The sequence below is a fragment of the Dipteris shenzhenensis genome, chromosome 25 (genome assembly GCF_047967505.1).
Source record: "Dipteris shenzhenensis isolate YYH24624 ecotype China chromosome 25, Dip_SZ_1.0, whole genome shotgun sequence".
Classification (NCBI taxonomy): Eukaryota; Viridiplantae; Streptophyta; class Polypodiopsida; order Gleicheniales; family Dipteridaceae; genus Dipteris; species Dipteris shenzhenensis.
The window spans coordinates 485,384-500,416 of NC_141620.1; the positions used below are offsets into that span (position 1 = coordinate 485,384).

A 15,033-nucleotide genomic window follows, 5' to 3' on the forward strand; every position below is an offset into this window, starting at 1 on the left:
GCAACCTGTTATCTCTATGCTTAATGCCTGCAGCCGCCACTCCGAACACATCCCCTTCTACTTTTTGTCCATAAGGCTTTGGGGGCACACCAGGCTGAAGGAACATCCTGCTGACGTTCTAGGGATGCGGCAAGGGCTCCCCCCCTTACCTGGAGCACCTTTGTCCGGCATGCTCTGATCAAAGCGAAGGCTGTTGCAGGAGCTTATTCACCACGAACAGTGATTTTTTCAGAGCTGCACTCTTTTCTGATCATCATAAACCTCGACACAGGTAGACAATGACTACAGTGGATGGATCTCTCACAACTCGCAGCTGATGGGGATTAGAAGTCCTGGTACGTGTAAGCCACTCAACGGATAGCCATGGGCCAAATCCGGACATCATTCTGCTGATTTGAGATTGAAGCAGGGTCAGATGTTATTGCCACGTGACACCATGGTGATTTCAGACCGCACCTCATGTTATGTTACATGCAAAGGTTTACGCAGAACAGTGTATTTCTGTCTCCTCTATTCTCAAGATTTTGCGAATTGCAAGATTGTATTTATTGTGGTCTTTTGAAGGTGTATCTGTAAGTCATATCTTTGCATGTAAACTGTCAGAAAATTGCAAGATTGTATTTATTGTAAACTGTCAGAAAAGCTTCCTGGCTTTAGCGTCAGAGTGCCATGCCGATACCATTGGCTACCTCGGATTTCCATTTATCTTTGATGTGTCACCTCGCGTCTCTATAGACAGCCCATCTTTCTGCTTCCCTTGCCTCATATATCTCATGTGCATCTACCTGGCTTTAGGGTCAGACTGCCATGCAGATACCATTGGCTACCTTGGATTGCCATTTATCTTTGATGTGTCACCTCGCGTCTCTGTAGACAGCCCATTTTTCTGCTTCCCTTGCCTCATACATCTCATGTGCATCTACCTGGATTTAGGGTCAGACTGCCATGCGGATACCATTGGCTACCTTGGATTGCCATTTATCTTTGATGTGTCACCTCACGTCTCTGGAGACGGCCCATTTTTCTGCTTCCCTTGCCTCATATCTCATGCATGCACCTTGTTTTGTGTTCCAACTGCAGTTGTGTCCTTCATCCATAGATAATTTGCTCCCTTTAGGTTTGCCATGTACCTGAGAGCAACTTGTCTGGCATCAGTCAAGGTGAATCCGATTATTATATTCCCTTTGCAACTGCATAATTAAGTCATTTCTTTTCACTGATTGCTTTTCTGAATGATCAACAGGGTCTGGTGGCAGCTATGCACACGCGAAAAGTTAACTGATGCATTGCACACATTGGTATCATATATCCAAGGATGCTTTTCACAACAATCTTGCTTTTCATGACAGGGGCATGGCGGCAGCTATGCAGTTGTGACAGATCGTTGGCAGAAATTCACCGACCTTGTATTAACGAAGGGCACATTGGAAAGCCTCTCTGAGTTTGCTGATGAGTTTCTTGTCCATGGGGTCGATGTAGAGGGAAAAAAGTAAGGCGAATTTTCACATCAGTCTAGAGAGAAATTACAAGTTCTGTATGTTGATATTTGTTTCTTCGTTGATGATTAAAATGTTAGTCTTGATAATTGTAACAGACTTGGAGTTGATGAGGAGCTGGTGTGCCTGCTTGGGAAATGGTCGCCTGTAAGCTCCTATGTCCAAAATGCATCACATCCTATATCGTGCCTATGTAGAGGTATTGTGTATATAACGTCGTTTTCGTGGATTCAGATACCTGTCACCTATGCGGGAGGTGCTACAACCATTGCTGATCTGGAATTAATTCGACTTGCGGGAGGAGGAGCTGTCAATGCCACAATTGGCAGTGCTCTTGACATTTTTGGTGGTGAATTACCTTACAAGGAGGTCATTCAATGGCACCAGAGACAAAAAAAGGACCATGCTGCCTTTTGAATATTGCACGAGGTCTCCTGACGGCTGATCACAGTGGCTAGAGAAAAGTAACCTGGAGGGATTGACAAGCACCAATGCTGGCCTGATTGGCCTGTTGGCAAATATGCGACAAAGTAAAAAACCTCTCACCTCATGGTGTGGTCACATCACGGCCAACATTCTGCCACTCACTGCGATGCTATCGTGAGTGATTCTCGTTGTGTGTGTTCTATTCTTGAATTGACATCGTATGGGCCTGATTGGCCTGTCGGCAAACATGCTGCGAAGTAGAAAACCTCTCATCTTAGCTAATCTTATTTTAAGATGAGAATGCAGGAGTTTCAAACTGTCTTGCGCCAGGCAAATTTGAGGGTTTTTACCCTATGAGGGTTCTTTTAAATCGTGCTTTATTTTTTATCATTACACGTAGATGCTTGCCTCTGCTTAGACTCGGGATGAAGTTCCTTATAGCTGAGACGCCATGAACATGGCACAGAGCCTGATTGAGCTACATATGACTGCCATATTGATATATTTTCCTGTTCCTCGGAAGCAAGGCATGAAGTGCTGTCATAACACAGCTTGCAAATTTCTGCTCCATTCAATTGTAACATAAGATAGGAGAGGCATGACATTTCAGGATTTGTCAAAGAGCTAGATCATGTTGGAGGGGGAGAGAGAGAGAGAGAGAGAGAGAGAGAGAGAGAGAGAGTTCTTATCAAAACTAATTTAAATTCAACTCGTTGACCAAGACGTTCGCAATATATCCAGCATGGTTGTTTGGGCCCAAAAATCTCCAGCATGGGTGTGAAGGGACTAGCAGGAAATAAAAGAGCTACAAGGAGATGAAAGGGAAATGGGAGGTAGGACTAGTTGGATGCTTACTCTTGTTCCCTATACTGAGACCAACTATGATGGGCTAATAAAGAGTCCGTTGCTTTCACTCAGTGAACCTAATGGAGTCATTTACATTTGAAAAAGTTGTGCAATGTTGAGAGAGGGCTCATGAAGTCATAATTATAGATCGCAAAACCTAGCATTTCGATTTGACTAATTCAATGCGAAGGAAAATTCCCTTAAGCTAGAAAAGTATGAGGTGGAAAAAGAATTTTACTCCAAGCTAATGGAGATAAAATTCTGAATTCTCCTTCACTTTGTAGGTTTTTAAATAAAACTAATAACAATTTATGGGCCTGTTATTAGGAATTCTCACCTATCAGAGCAAGACGTGGCAAAAGGATACAAAAACAAGGAATGAGATGTTGTTTTGTAGTTGTGACCAATAGATTGAAGGCCCAGATATGAGTATTCCAAATTGTGAGAGGAAAGAAATTTTTGGAAGCTCTCAGTAGACGTTTGGAAGCGGTATAAGCGACAAGGTAACAAGTAGATGAGGATAGAGGATAAAACATGGATGCAACTAAAAGCAGCCCAAAACCATACTGCTATATAGTGCAAGAAAACATAGCAACAAGGAAAACATAGCATTTTGAAATGCAATGCCATAATGTGCTTGTTGCTAATGGGTCTCATAGATGGTGCTTTGTTAGGTGTCGTTTAGTATAAAACATGATATTGCTTAAGATCCCATGGAGTAGCAAGGTAGGTTTCGATTAGAACCTTAAGGCTATTCTTGGCCCAACATGGATCTTGTAAAGGGGTATAGAAAACTCCACATCTACTATAGACATCATTGCAAGGGTCTTCATTTATATACAAAGGGCAATGAAAAATAATCAAAAAATATGTATCTTTGAAAATATTATCGATACATTGCTACAAGTTGAAGTATTTGCTATTTTTGTTTAATTTGCATGTGCACACCCTCAATTCTTTAACAAGTTGCGTAGAAAAATGTTCACAAAAGTTTGAATTCGATTTTTTCATCAGTCAAAATTGCACTAGCAAAAATAAATGTTTAATGCTTTTAACTTAAAGTAATTTTGAAAATATATTTAGAACAACTAATTATGATTTAAGTATTACCTAAAGCTTTCTCTCCTCATATTTATGCATTGACAATATATTATGTGAAAAATGTTGTGTTTATCATCTCCATTAGTTTTAAATCTCTAAGCCTTAAGATGAGTCGTTTTTCCATTTTAGTGTTTCTTTTATGTTTTAATAAAGTTTGACAGATTTATATAATTAGCATATTGTGCCTTCTTGTATCCTCTTAGATTGCTCGAAGTCTTTACATTGGTATAAGTTGCAATTCTAAAAATGTTTGTTTGTGGAAGCTTACACTCCATGGGTGTTTTGCTAATTGTAGTAAATACTTATATTCATACATGTGTTATACCAATTGTACTATGATTGCAAGTGGTCATGATTGCAAAAGCAATCATCAACCAAAACTAGAGTTAACAAAATTGTGTTTTTGTAGTTATATAGAGATATCTTCTTGTTTTCATACTACTTTTCATTGTTCTAAGGTCCAAGTTGTTTATTGTGGAAGCTTACTCTCCATAGGTGTCTTGCCAAATGGAGCCATAGATATGTTATACCAACCTTATAATAATCATAGTGCGACTCCACCTTTATTTTTTAATGTGGATTTTTTGAACAACCCTTGGCTCATCATCTTATAGGTTGTATCTTCAATCATTGCTCACTCAACTCTTTCCATTTTGTGGATACATTGGTGTTTTAGAATCTCATAGCCACATCGTAAAATCCTTTAATACCTTTTAGCTTGTTCCCTTTGTTAATGGATGCTAGAAAACTAAAGAGAAGTATGTCCTTTTGCTCATGTTGCTCCTTCAATACACACATGCTTTTTTTCTCTCCTAGCATATGTCTATCAATGCAATACTCGTGTACCCTCATTGCCAAAAGATTTTATCTTCTTGGGACGATATTCATTTTTGTAGACATGTCAACAAACACCCCAATTGTAGGCACAATATCTAGGGAAGTTGGTGTGGTGAGAAGTATGAAATAAGAGAGAGACCTTAATTGTAGGTGGCTAATTATCTTCCATACTTGTGATCTTATGCAATATGAGAAAGTGTGTGTGCTAGAGTTTGTCTTAGATTTGTGTGAATTTCATGGATCATACCACAACTTTACTTTCATATACCTTTTAGAGAAAAAGAATTATGCACCCTTGATTGCTACACCTATTTGCTTAGATTGGGCAAGTAAAAGGATCAAAATTGTACTTATGGAGTTAGGTAGAGGGGATAATGGAACACTGATTAGACACATTTGAATCTATTGAGGTAGAGAGGGAAAAACCTATAAACTTAATGGTTATGGGCAAACATACGTAACGAAACCATAGTTTATCTATGAATAAAAGACTTTCAACACACCTTAGGTTGCCGCATTAGTTACCCCAACAAGATGCTCTCAATCCTTGAAATTTACCTTGAAAGTTGTCACTAATGTAATATAAAGGCAAAGCTAATTGCAATGCATTAGAAGGATTTTGTAACATCTATTGCAAAAGAATGTAGTATGGGTGGGTGCATGATAAAGTGTTCTAGTTTTTTTACTAGTAGACTATTGTAATAGCTCTTAAAAGATGACCAATGTTATTGACCTTGAATTGTCAATTTGCTTTTAAAAACAACTACATGTTGGGATAATTGGGTATAATATTCATAAAAATCACAATCATTTATGTAAACTTATGTTGTACCTGCCCTAAATCTCCATAATAGTAGTCACTAATAGTGCTCTATCTGGGACACTGCCATTTGGATTGATCATATACCCACTCTTATGTATGGTGAGATATTGAGAGAAAGATTTTTATCACAATTCTAAGACACATGTTGCAATATAGGTCATGTCATAGCACAAATTGCACCATAATGATCACATTAAGTGAAACCATATTGCAATATACACCTTTAAAAAATGTTTCAATAGCTTTTGTGGATTGGTAGTTGTGAATGCATAATGGTGAATGAAACCTAAGGAATGCAAAAAATGAAAGAAGTGAAAACCAAGACAAGGCAAGGAGAGAAACTCATGTTTGGAAGTTACAAGATAAGACTCATGGTAGTCTTATATATCTCATGTGTATGGGAAAAAGAAGTTGAGTATATGTTAAATGATCATATATATGTGCACGCGCGCGCGCACACACAGACACACACACACACACACACACACTATCTATATATATATATATATGAATCACCTTGATGCTATTCCTAGATCCCTTTGACCAAGTGAAAGAGCTTTGAGTAAACAATAGCTAAGATTAGATATTGTGGTGAGGTAGTGCTAAAGACATTTTACCATTGATCTTTTAGATGTGTTGAATTGCCAAATCATGAAATTTTGATCATCACTTGGATTGTGGTAGCCCCTAAGGGAACATCAATTATGAAGGGTGGAAGTGGACCCTCTTATGATCTAATGATAGGATCTGTATGGATATTCTACATGGGGGGCTTTGGTAGCTCCCTTATAGTTTAAGGATCCCTCTTTGAGAATCTATTCCATAATCCCCACTAAACATAGAAGGAAGCACAAGAGAGACGTATTTCCATAGAACAAATCAAGAGACATGCTATACGTAGACACTTAAATGTAACATAGTGCTATGGAGAGAATCTAAAAGTCAAGGCAAATATCCTACTATTAAACAAAAAATCAATGTAGTTGATATCCTTTCTCCCAATAAAAAAATTAATGTAGATTATTATGGGAAAGTCGAATCTACATAGAGAGTTGAATGTGAATTATGATGCATAACAAAGGATTTTGTGACAACTATTGCAAAAGAACACTATGTGTGGTGAGATATCATGAAACATTTTCTTCACTACAATTGTAAGACACATTTGTGGCATAAGTCACACCACAAAAGCACAATGATTAGATTAGATGGATGAACCATATTATTGTTGGGGTTTGTCAATGTCCTGCCTCTCCATAGGCACACTTGTGATCTTATGTGTGTGCTAGAGGGGCAGTTAGGTGTGTTAGGTGGAGCTAGATGCTTCTAGAGGATAGGGGAGAGATTCTAGGAGCTTGATGGCCTTTGGTATGAGGTCATCTATGATGTCAGTATGGATGTAGAGGTAGCCTACATATGGCCCTCATTTCTCTTCATTCTTAGAGACGGTTCTTCATTTGTGTCCATCTTCTTGTCTCCATTTTGCTCAGCTTGCTCTTTTCCAACAATTATAATATGTTGTATGGAAATATTGTAAATCGGTACTGTGGATAGTAAGCAATCCATATCTTCAGCATCATGATCAACAAAACCTAAGGATGCTAGGGGACAAAACAACTCACGTTTTCAAGTCCTAAGATAAGTCTTGATATTTGGGTAAGGAAATTAGCATTTGCAAGTCCTCAAATAAGTCTCTTGTTTGTGGTGATCATGGTAGTCTACCACAAATGAATGACTAATAAGGGGTGGGTGCAATGAGTGGGAAGAGCAATGAAGCAAATGCACCCAAGAATCTCACTAACAAAAGTCTGATAAGGAGGTCAACACTAAGCACATTTGAGTCCCCATAACTATAAAAAAATAGCACAACCTTCTTCTTGAATCTACAAGGAGAGCATTTTATACTCCACCCTTCTATAAATAAAGCTTGTCTTGTTTACAAGAAAGTTTTGCTTTGGCAAGGAGATTTATTATCCATTTGAAAGCAATGTAAAAAAAAAAGGAAGTAACTCTCTTTACTTTGCTCTACTTTTCAATCTAGTCTATCTCTTGGATGCATTGCACTATTTACAAGAGAACTAGACAAGTCGCTCAACAAGGAAGTGCTGGATGCAGTCACAAAATGCCATTTGATGCTCATAGCATGGTGTTGGGTGGCCATTCTTTTAGTAGGTACAAAGACATGGTGGCTTCATTGAGTCTCATCACTCTTAGGTTTATCAAAAGGCATACATGTATTCCTATGTTTTTTATCGCAATCAAGCTCTAGCTGCATCAAGTGCACACTCGCAAAGATCATTCCACTCCATGTTGGTGACGCTCTCTAGGAGCATGAGACATGGTGGAAGGGGATTGAGTTTGATCAAGATAAAAATGTTCCATACCACTGTCAAGATCAAATTTCAAAACATCTTGCTATTGCAAATGTTTACCTCCATGTTGGGAATATGCTCTCATGCAAATTTTTTGCCCGCCTTTTTTAGTTGATCAAGACTATAACCATCTTCTAGCATAGTCTATTGCCTTGCTCAATATCCCATGCCACACAGTCACCTCTTGCCATGCACTGCCTTTGCCTCAGTCGTCACATAGTCTGCTATAGTCTCTAGCTACCTACTTCTCTTTGGCCTCCTTTGGGATCAAACGTTGTTGCATAGCCTTATACATTTAAATGCTCCTCTACTAATCATAGTTCTACATTGCAATCATCATAGCCATAGTTCCTATATAACCCAGAGTTTTCCAGTGAGCCCTCATCAGCGTCTCGCTATCTTTTCCAATATAAAATATCAATATCATTCTTAACAACCAAATCCCATATATTTTAATAAGGCTGAGGGCATGTGTGTGTGTGTGTGTGCGCACGCATGCGTGTGTGCTACTTATCAAGCTACTAGCCTAAATACATCAACCATTCCTTTCTTCAGTAATCTACAAATAATCACAAATGTAACAATAAAAGTAACCATGTATCCCAAAAATCAGCAACCCAATAGGATTCATATACCAAGATCTCCCTTACTCCGATAAACTCAATATTAAGGACATTCAAATTATTATCACACTCTCTCCATTGTCCTCTACAAGTTTATAATCTTTTAATAACCTTTCCAAAATAATATTTAAATCAAGTTTGGATCTCCAAGGGCAATGTAGTCAGATCAATTAAAATTTAGTCATAAAATATATACCAAATTTCAAAAACATAATATTCATCATTCAATGTAAATGTTAGCCATATAAATTTAATGTAGCCCATTCTAAAAAACTTCCTTCTTGCTAAACATCCATTATACAAGAGTAAAATTATATGAGGTTACAGTGTTTTTATTATGAAAGTTGGTAAGTGCTCTCTGGTCTTAGTTTTCATTCTCCCTATACTACTGATAAGGAAAATCACCTGGCACCATCACAACAAGCCAATCATTAGAACAAATCAAACTTGTTGTGGAAGCTAGGCTTCAGCATTGACTTACAATTATACAATACACAAAAGACAACAAATGTGATCAATGGAATCAACTTTGCCTTTAATGTTTCAAGCTTATAAAGTAAATGAACATCTAATCAATGGTAGAAAAGGTCTTGTTCCACAAGTACTCAAAGAACTTGCAATTCAAGAAAAAAGAAATATAGTATACTAAGGGATTTCAATGGGGGAAACATGAGGATCGAGAAAAGTATACTAGGGGATTTCAATGGGGGAAATATTAGGATCGAGAAAAGTATACTACCATCCTGGCTCAATTATCATGATACTCATAATGATTTTTGCCTTTGAGAATTATTACATAAAATATAATACAAGAAGCCAATCATTAGAACAACTCAAACTTGTTGTGGAAGTTAGGCTTCAGCATTGACTTGCAATTATACGATACACAAAAGACAACAAATGTGACCAATGGAATCAACTTTTCCTTTAATGTTTTAATCTTATATAGTAAATGAACATATAACCAATGGTAGACAAGGTCTTGTTTCTCAATTACTCAAAGACCTTACAATTAACGAAAACAGAAATATAGCATACTAGGGGATTTCAATGGGGGAAATATCAGGATCGAGAAAAGTATACTAGGGGATTTCAATGGGGGAAATAATAGGATGGAGAAAAGTAGACTATCATCCTAGCTAAATTATCATGATACTAATAATGATTTTTGCCTTTGAGAATTATTACATAAAATATTATTATACCTACCAGTCATGGTCCCAACTATAGGATCTTTCCAAGTCAAGGGCTTTCTTAAAACTACCATGTCTGCCACATACTTGTAATACCACATATTGGGTATCCATGCATATCTCAATGCACCAAAGTGCATATAACAATTCATTTAGCCAATAGAGAGTATTATAAGAGATGTGATATGTAACAATGTGATATAAGAGAGAGTATTATAAGAGATGTGATATGTAACAATGTAACCATTGGATGCTCTTGAGGTGTTTTAAAGAAATGTTACACATTATAAGGACTACACATCACCTTTGGGATTTTTCTGATAGAATAAGGTTGGTAGATAGAGTGACTCCAAGATTAGATCAGGTGCTTCCTAAATTTTGGAACTCATGAAAAAAAGATGCTTCTAGTCACACTATAGGAGGCATTAAGATTGATATGTAGCAATGTAACCATTGGATGCTCTTGAAACCATTAGAGATGTGATATGTAACAATGTAACCATTGGATGTTCTTGAAATGTTCTAAAGAAATGTTAATTATAAGAACTACAATCTCACCTTTGGGAGTTCAAAGAACTGATAAGGTTGGTGAGATAGAGTGACTCCAAGATTAGAGCACGTGCTTTCTAAATTTCAAAACTCGCAAAAATAGGCTGCTTCTAGTCACATTGTGGGAGGCATTAGAGATGTGATATGTGTTCTAAGAAATTTTATACATTATAAGAACTAAAATCTTACCATTGAGATTTTTCAAATCTAATATGGTTGGTGAGATAGAGTGACTCAATATTAGAGCATGTGTTTCCTTAATTTTAGAACTCATGAAAACAAGTTACTTTTAGTTAGAATGTAGTCATTAAAGATGTGATATGTAAGAATGTAACTATTGGAAGCTCTTGAATTGTCCTCAAAAAATGTTGCATATTACAAGAGCTACAATCTCACTATTTGTATTTTTTAGATGTAATAAGATTGGTGAGATACAATATCTCCAAGATAAGGGCATGTGCTTTCTAAATTTCAAAAATCATGAAAAGAGGCTAATTCTACTCACACAATAGTAGGCATTAGAGATGTAACATGTAACAATCTAACCAATGGATTATCTTGAGGTGTTCTAAACAAATGGTGTACATTATAAGAACTACAATCTCACCATTGGCATGTGCTTTCTAAATTCAAAAATCATGAAAACAAGCTATTTTTGGCTCACACAATAGTAGGCATTAGAGATGTAACATGTAACAATCTAACTAGCGGATTATCTTGAGGTGCTCTAAACAAATGGTGTACATTATAAGAACTAAAATCTCAGGCCAAGAGGGTAGAATAAAATTCCCTTTAAATGTGATGGAAATTATACAAAATGTCATTTAAAAAGCCTTGGCGGTTTCTCACTCCACTCCTTCATTCGTAAAGCCAATGAAGCTATCTAAACTTGAACGATTCAGAACTAACATCCGAAGCAAGTTGAGTGGGTGAACTATTACACCACCTTGCTAGCTAGCAGTAAGCATGCAACTAAAAGATTCACAAAAAGTAAGTCATTTGAAAGCAACTACAATGCTAAGGCACCCTCATTACAAAGGTAAAAACTCAAAAGAAAGACAACTACCAACATTTGTCAAATGTATATACCAATAATACTTAGAATTCCCAATGATACAGTGATAAATACAATCATTTCTTGCATAGCATAGCTTCTCATGAGAGTACTCTAAAAAGGGTACGTTAAACACACAGCTATCCATAGTTTGAAAGAAGCTAAACATTCAATGGCATACTGCTAGACCATTTAATGTATGCATGCTATGCAAAAGTTCCAGACAAGAATCCTTGAAAATGGTGTCTTATTTAGCTACAACCCACAAGATTTTGAATTCTCAAACATGCATGTACATTACCTCTTTCAAGTAATGCTGCAGGAGCTACAATGGAAAGTTATCGAGTATACCAATCATAAGAACAATTTTTAGATAAAATTGTGAGAGAGGAGAAAGGCAACAAAGAAGGCCCTTGATTGAACTCGAAAAAAGAGGATAAATGGTAGTAAATATTTGCTGGCAAAACATGATAATCAATTCAAATAGATGAATTGGCCTCCACACAATGGTGTCCTGCTCAAGGATATAGACTGCTATTTTGGGTGAATATGATAAAAATGGAGGACCCACTTGTGACCAATATATTTGGGTTAGGAGGAGAAATGAGAGCGTCGGCAAAAATACATGACCTGCATCAAAGATTTTGACGGGCTTGATTACTATGAGCATGTGTCTATCTAAGCTTTTTTGGTTCAAACGCTATTTTGATTATTAGGAAGGTGCGGCATGTTTATTTTAGTTGGCTAACTATGACCCATCATGGGTGCCTTGCCTGTTTGATTCATGGTTACCTTATCAGCTTGCATGGGTATGTAGGATAAGCTTTGTTTAAGAAATGTTGCTTGCGAACTCAAAGTCTATCGGTAATGTCACTCTTTCCTACTTTAGCTTGGTTCATTCTTGGGTAGTTGTATCAACTTCCTTGTTGATGTCTGCTATTTCTTGCATCTTATGAGTTGGTTGGTAGTGTTGCTATTTGGGCTGCTTCTTGGGTACAACTTTTTCTTGCTATTTGGGCTGCTTCTTAGGTACTCCTTTTTCTTTTTTGGTACACTGAGGGTTATGAATATTGTCTTGATTCTTCTAGTTATGTATCATAATTGAGCCATGCAACTCCCTACGAGGGACTAAAACATTTACTATTTCATTTTGCCCTACTATACAGGCTTACCATTCTTGAATGTGATGCCAAATTGGAAGTTCAATACGAGAGGAGGGAATCACAGAGTGAAGCATGACAAGTTTTGTGAAAGACTAAATTGGTTGGATGAAGTTACCATCTAAAGTTTTTTTAGAAGCATGTGGCTGCTCTTGTTATGGAATTGCATTTTTTATATTTCTTGCTATGGAAATTATTTTATTTTAGTCAAATGTGACTATAGCAAAATATTCCATAGGAGCGCACCGGACATGGTGGGGGTCCTAGTAGATGCTTTGTGGGATTTAGTTGGGGATGCCTAACTATCTGTGTTTTGTTAGGCTAGATGGTTAGTATTATGGGTAATTCCATGTTAATAGTAATGTCACTAGTGTTACAGGTGTTATTGCGATTGGTCGTAAGGTGTGTATTTTGATGTCTATATATCAAGCATACAATTGTGTTGGGATTAGTTAGTGTGATGATTCATCAATTGATTGTAACAATTAATACAATTGGCAGATTGAGTACAGATGATGAGTTGGATAACAAGGAACAGAGGTGAAGGTGATTTGGATTGATTGAAGTATCGAATGGTTGCCAAAGGCCATGGGCCATATTATAAAGTAATGAATATTAAGCCGTGGGCACTTTATTTTATTAATTATGGCATATTAAGCCTTGTGATATTTTGAGCTCGTGGACCTATGTTGAACAATCCCTCTAATTGTGGACAAGGGATGCTTTTGGATGTACTATTATTGGCTCTTTGCTTTTTGGAATTACAATTATAAATACTCTAGATGGGAAGCAAGAGCCACCATCTAGGGGGGGCATATTGTACCCCATGTAGTGCCGCTCTCTCTTTCTCCTCTCCCCCACATGTTTCCTTAGTCTTGGTTTCTATGGTTTTGGTAAATCATGAATTTGTGATCATGTTTAATTTGAATTTTTGTAATATCTCTCTTTGACATTTTCATTTTTTGCGTGTTCCAATATCAAGAAGGAGAAAATTATTTGATTTAACTTAGAATGTTTAATTGTTTGTAAAGAACATCTATATTCAATGTATCTTTATTGGAGTGAGATAGATAACAATTGTATGCTAATTATGAAGCTTGCCTACCCCAGTAACCATGCATAGTACTAACATTGGTGCTTAGTGGGATGGAGGTGGGTGAGTTAGCATAGTGTTCTGATAGGTTTGTAGTGTAAAGAATCATTTTGAACTATGCATGAATAGAGACTCTCCAAATGGATCGATAGTACATGATTTATACTTGAACTTGTAGCCAAAAAGAATTAATATGTTTTATCACTTCAACATCCTACTGATAATAATTGTGTGAACTTTTGAAGTTGAAAATTGGGGTATTTTGAAACTTTGAAGCTGATTAGCTTATATAATTATTTGACAAAGGATGTAATTTTGAATATGATCATCATTGAAGGTTTTGAAATTTTAAATGAAAATTGAGGAAGTTAAGTCGATCATTGGGTATTTCTAAATGGATGATTTTCAAAATAAGTCGTCTTTTTAATTAACAAGGCTTGAATGACTTGGGCACTTGAATAGAGATGTGTCAAGTTTACGAGCAAAAACCTATGAGCATATTTATCCGAGCATGCTTTTCAAGAAATTTATTATTTTTATTTTTTTAAAAAACATGGATTTTACACTTTAATTTTACTAGAACTACAATGTCCCTTTATCATAAAAATATACAGAATAGTCACTCATTCAATTTTACATAACAAAAATTTTCTTATTCATAGACATCCTTTGTACCCCTGTTATTACCTTTAAAAAGTGTTGAAAAATAATTCCTTTAAGAAACATCCCTCATAATCACTCTCAATGTAATAATATTATACATATATCATTACTTATTAAACACATTTATATCAATATGACAAGAGCTTCCGAGTGTTTTAATAGCATAAATAACAAGATATTTATGGATATATTCCTCAAGAAGTTTAAATGACTATAAATAAGTATTAACTTGGGCTTATATATCACTGACATAAAATAGAGGTAATATTTAATACTATAGATGCAAGATTCTCCAAAATATAACCCCGTAAATGTGCTCAAATGGGGTTTTTTGATCAATTTGAGTGGTTGAATGACTATATTTAGACATTGGATGTGAAAGTTATGCCACTTTTAAAAGTGTTGTCCATAGTAGTTTTGCCAACGAAACTACCTTGGAAGACCTGCTTCAAAGGGGTTTCGCTGGCAAAACTACCTTGATGGCTTGCTTCAATGAGGTTTCTTTAGAGAAACCTTTTCATGAAGCTAGGTTGAGATAGGGTTTTCAATGTCACCCCCTATTAAGTAAGAGTTGTAAGAAGGATCATAAGGGAATTTTCATAGAGAAGTCTACTCTACATGTGGGTTTCTTCAAAAGCCATCCCATTATGTTACTCACCATTCCCAAAGATTCATGTAAAGATTTGTGTATAAAATAGGCATTGCTATAATAATTTGCATATTTCTAAGTGAAACTATGTTTTGTTCCGATCTATTTTTGCCATATTTTTACATAGTTGGAAGCTTTTTTTTTTCTT

At 36.3% G+C, this 15,033-nt stretch overlaps 1 protein-coding gene across 1 annotated transcript in view; it reads left to right on the forward strand.

Moving 5' to 3' along the window:
- APG10 (Aldolase-type TIM barrel family protein) overlaps nt 1-2,802 on the forward strand; it is a 50,510-nt gene extending 47,708 nt beyond the window's left edge. Inside the window, exons 6-8 of the mRNA XM_087396496.1 lie at nt 1,350-1,489; nt 1,595-1,643; nt 1,731-2,802. Of these exons, the coding sequence (XP_087252622.1) occupies nt 1,350-1,489; nt 1,595-1,643; nt 1,731-1,913 (372 nt within the window). The 3' untranslated portion in view covers nt 1,914-2,802. The remainder of the gene's footprint in view (nt 1-1,349; nt 1,490-1,594; nt 1,644-1,730) is intronic.
- The last annotated feature ends 12,231 nt before the right edge of the window (nt 2,803-15,033 follow it).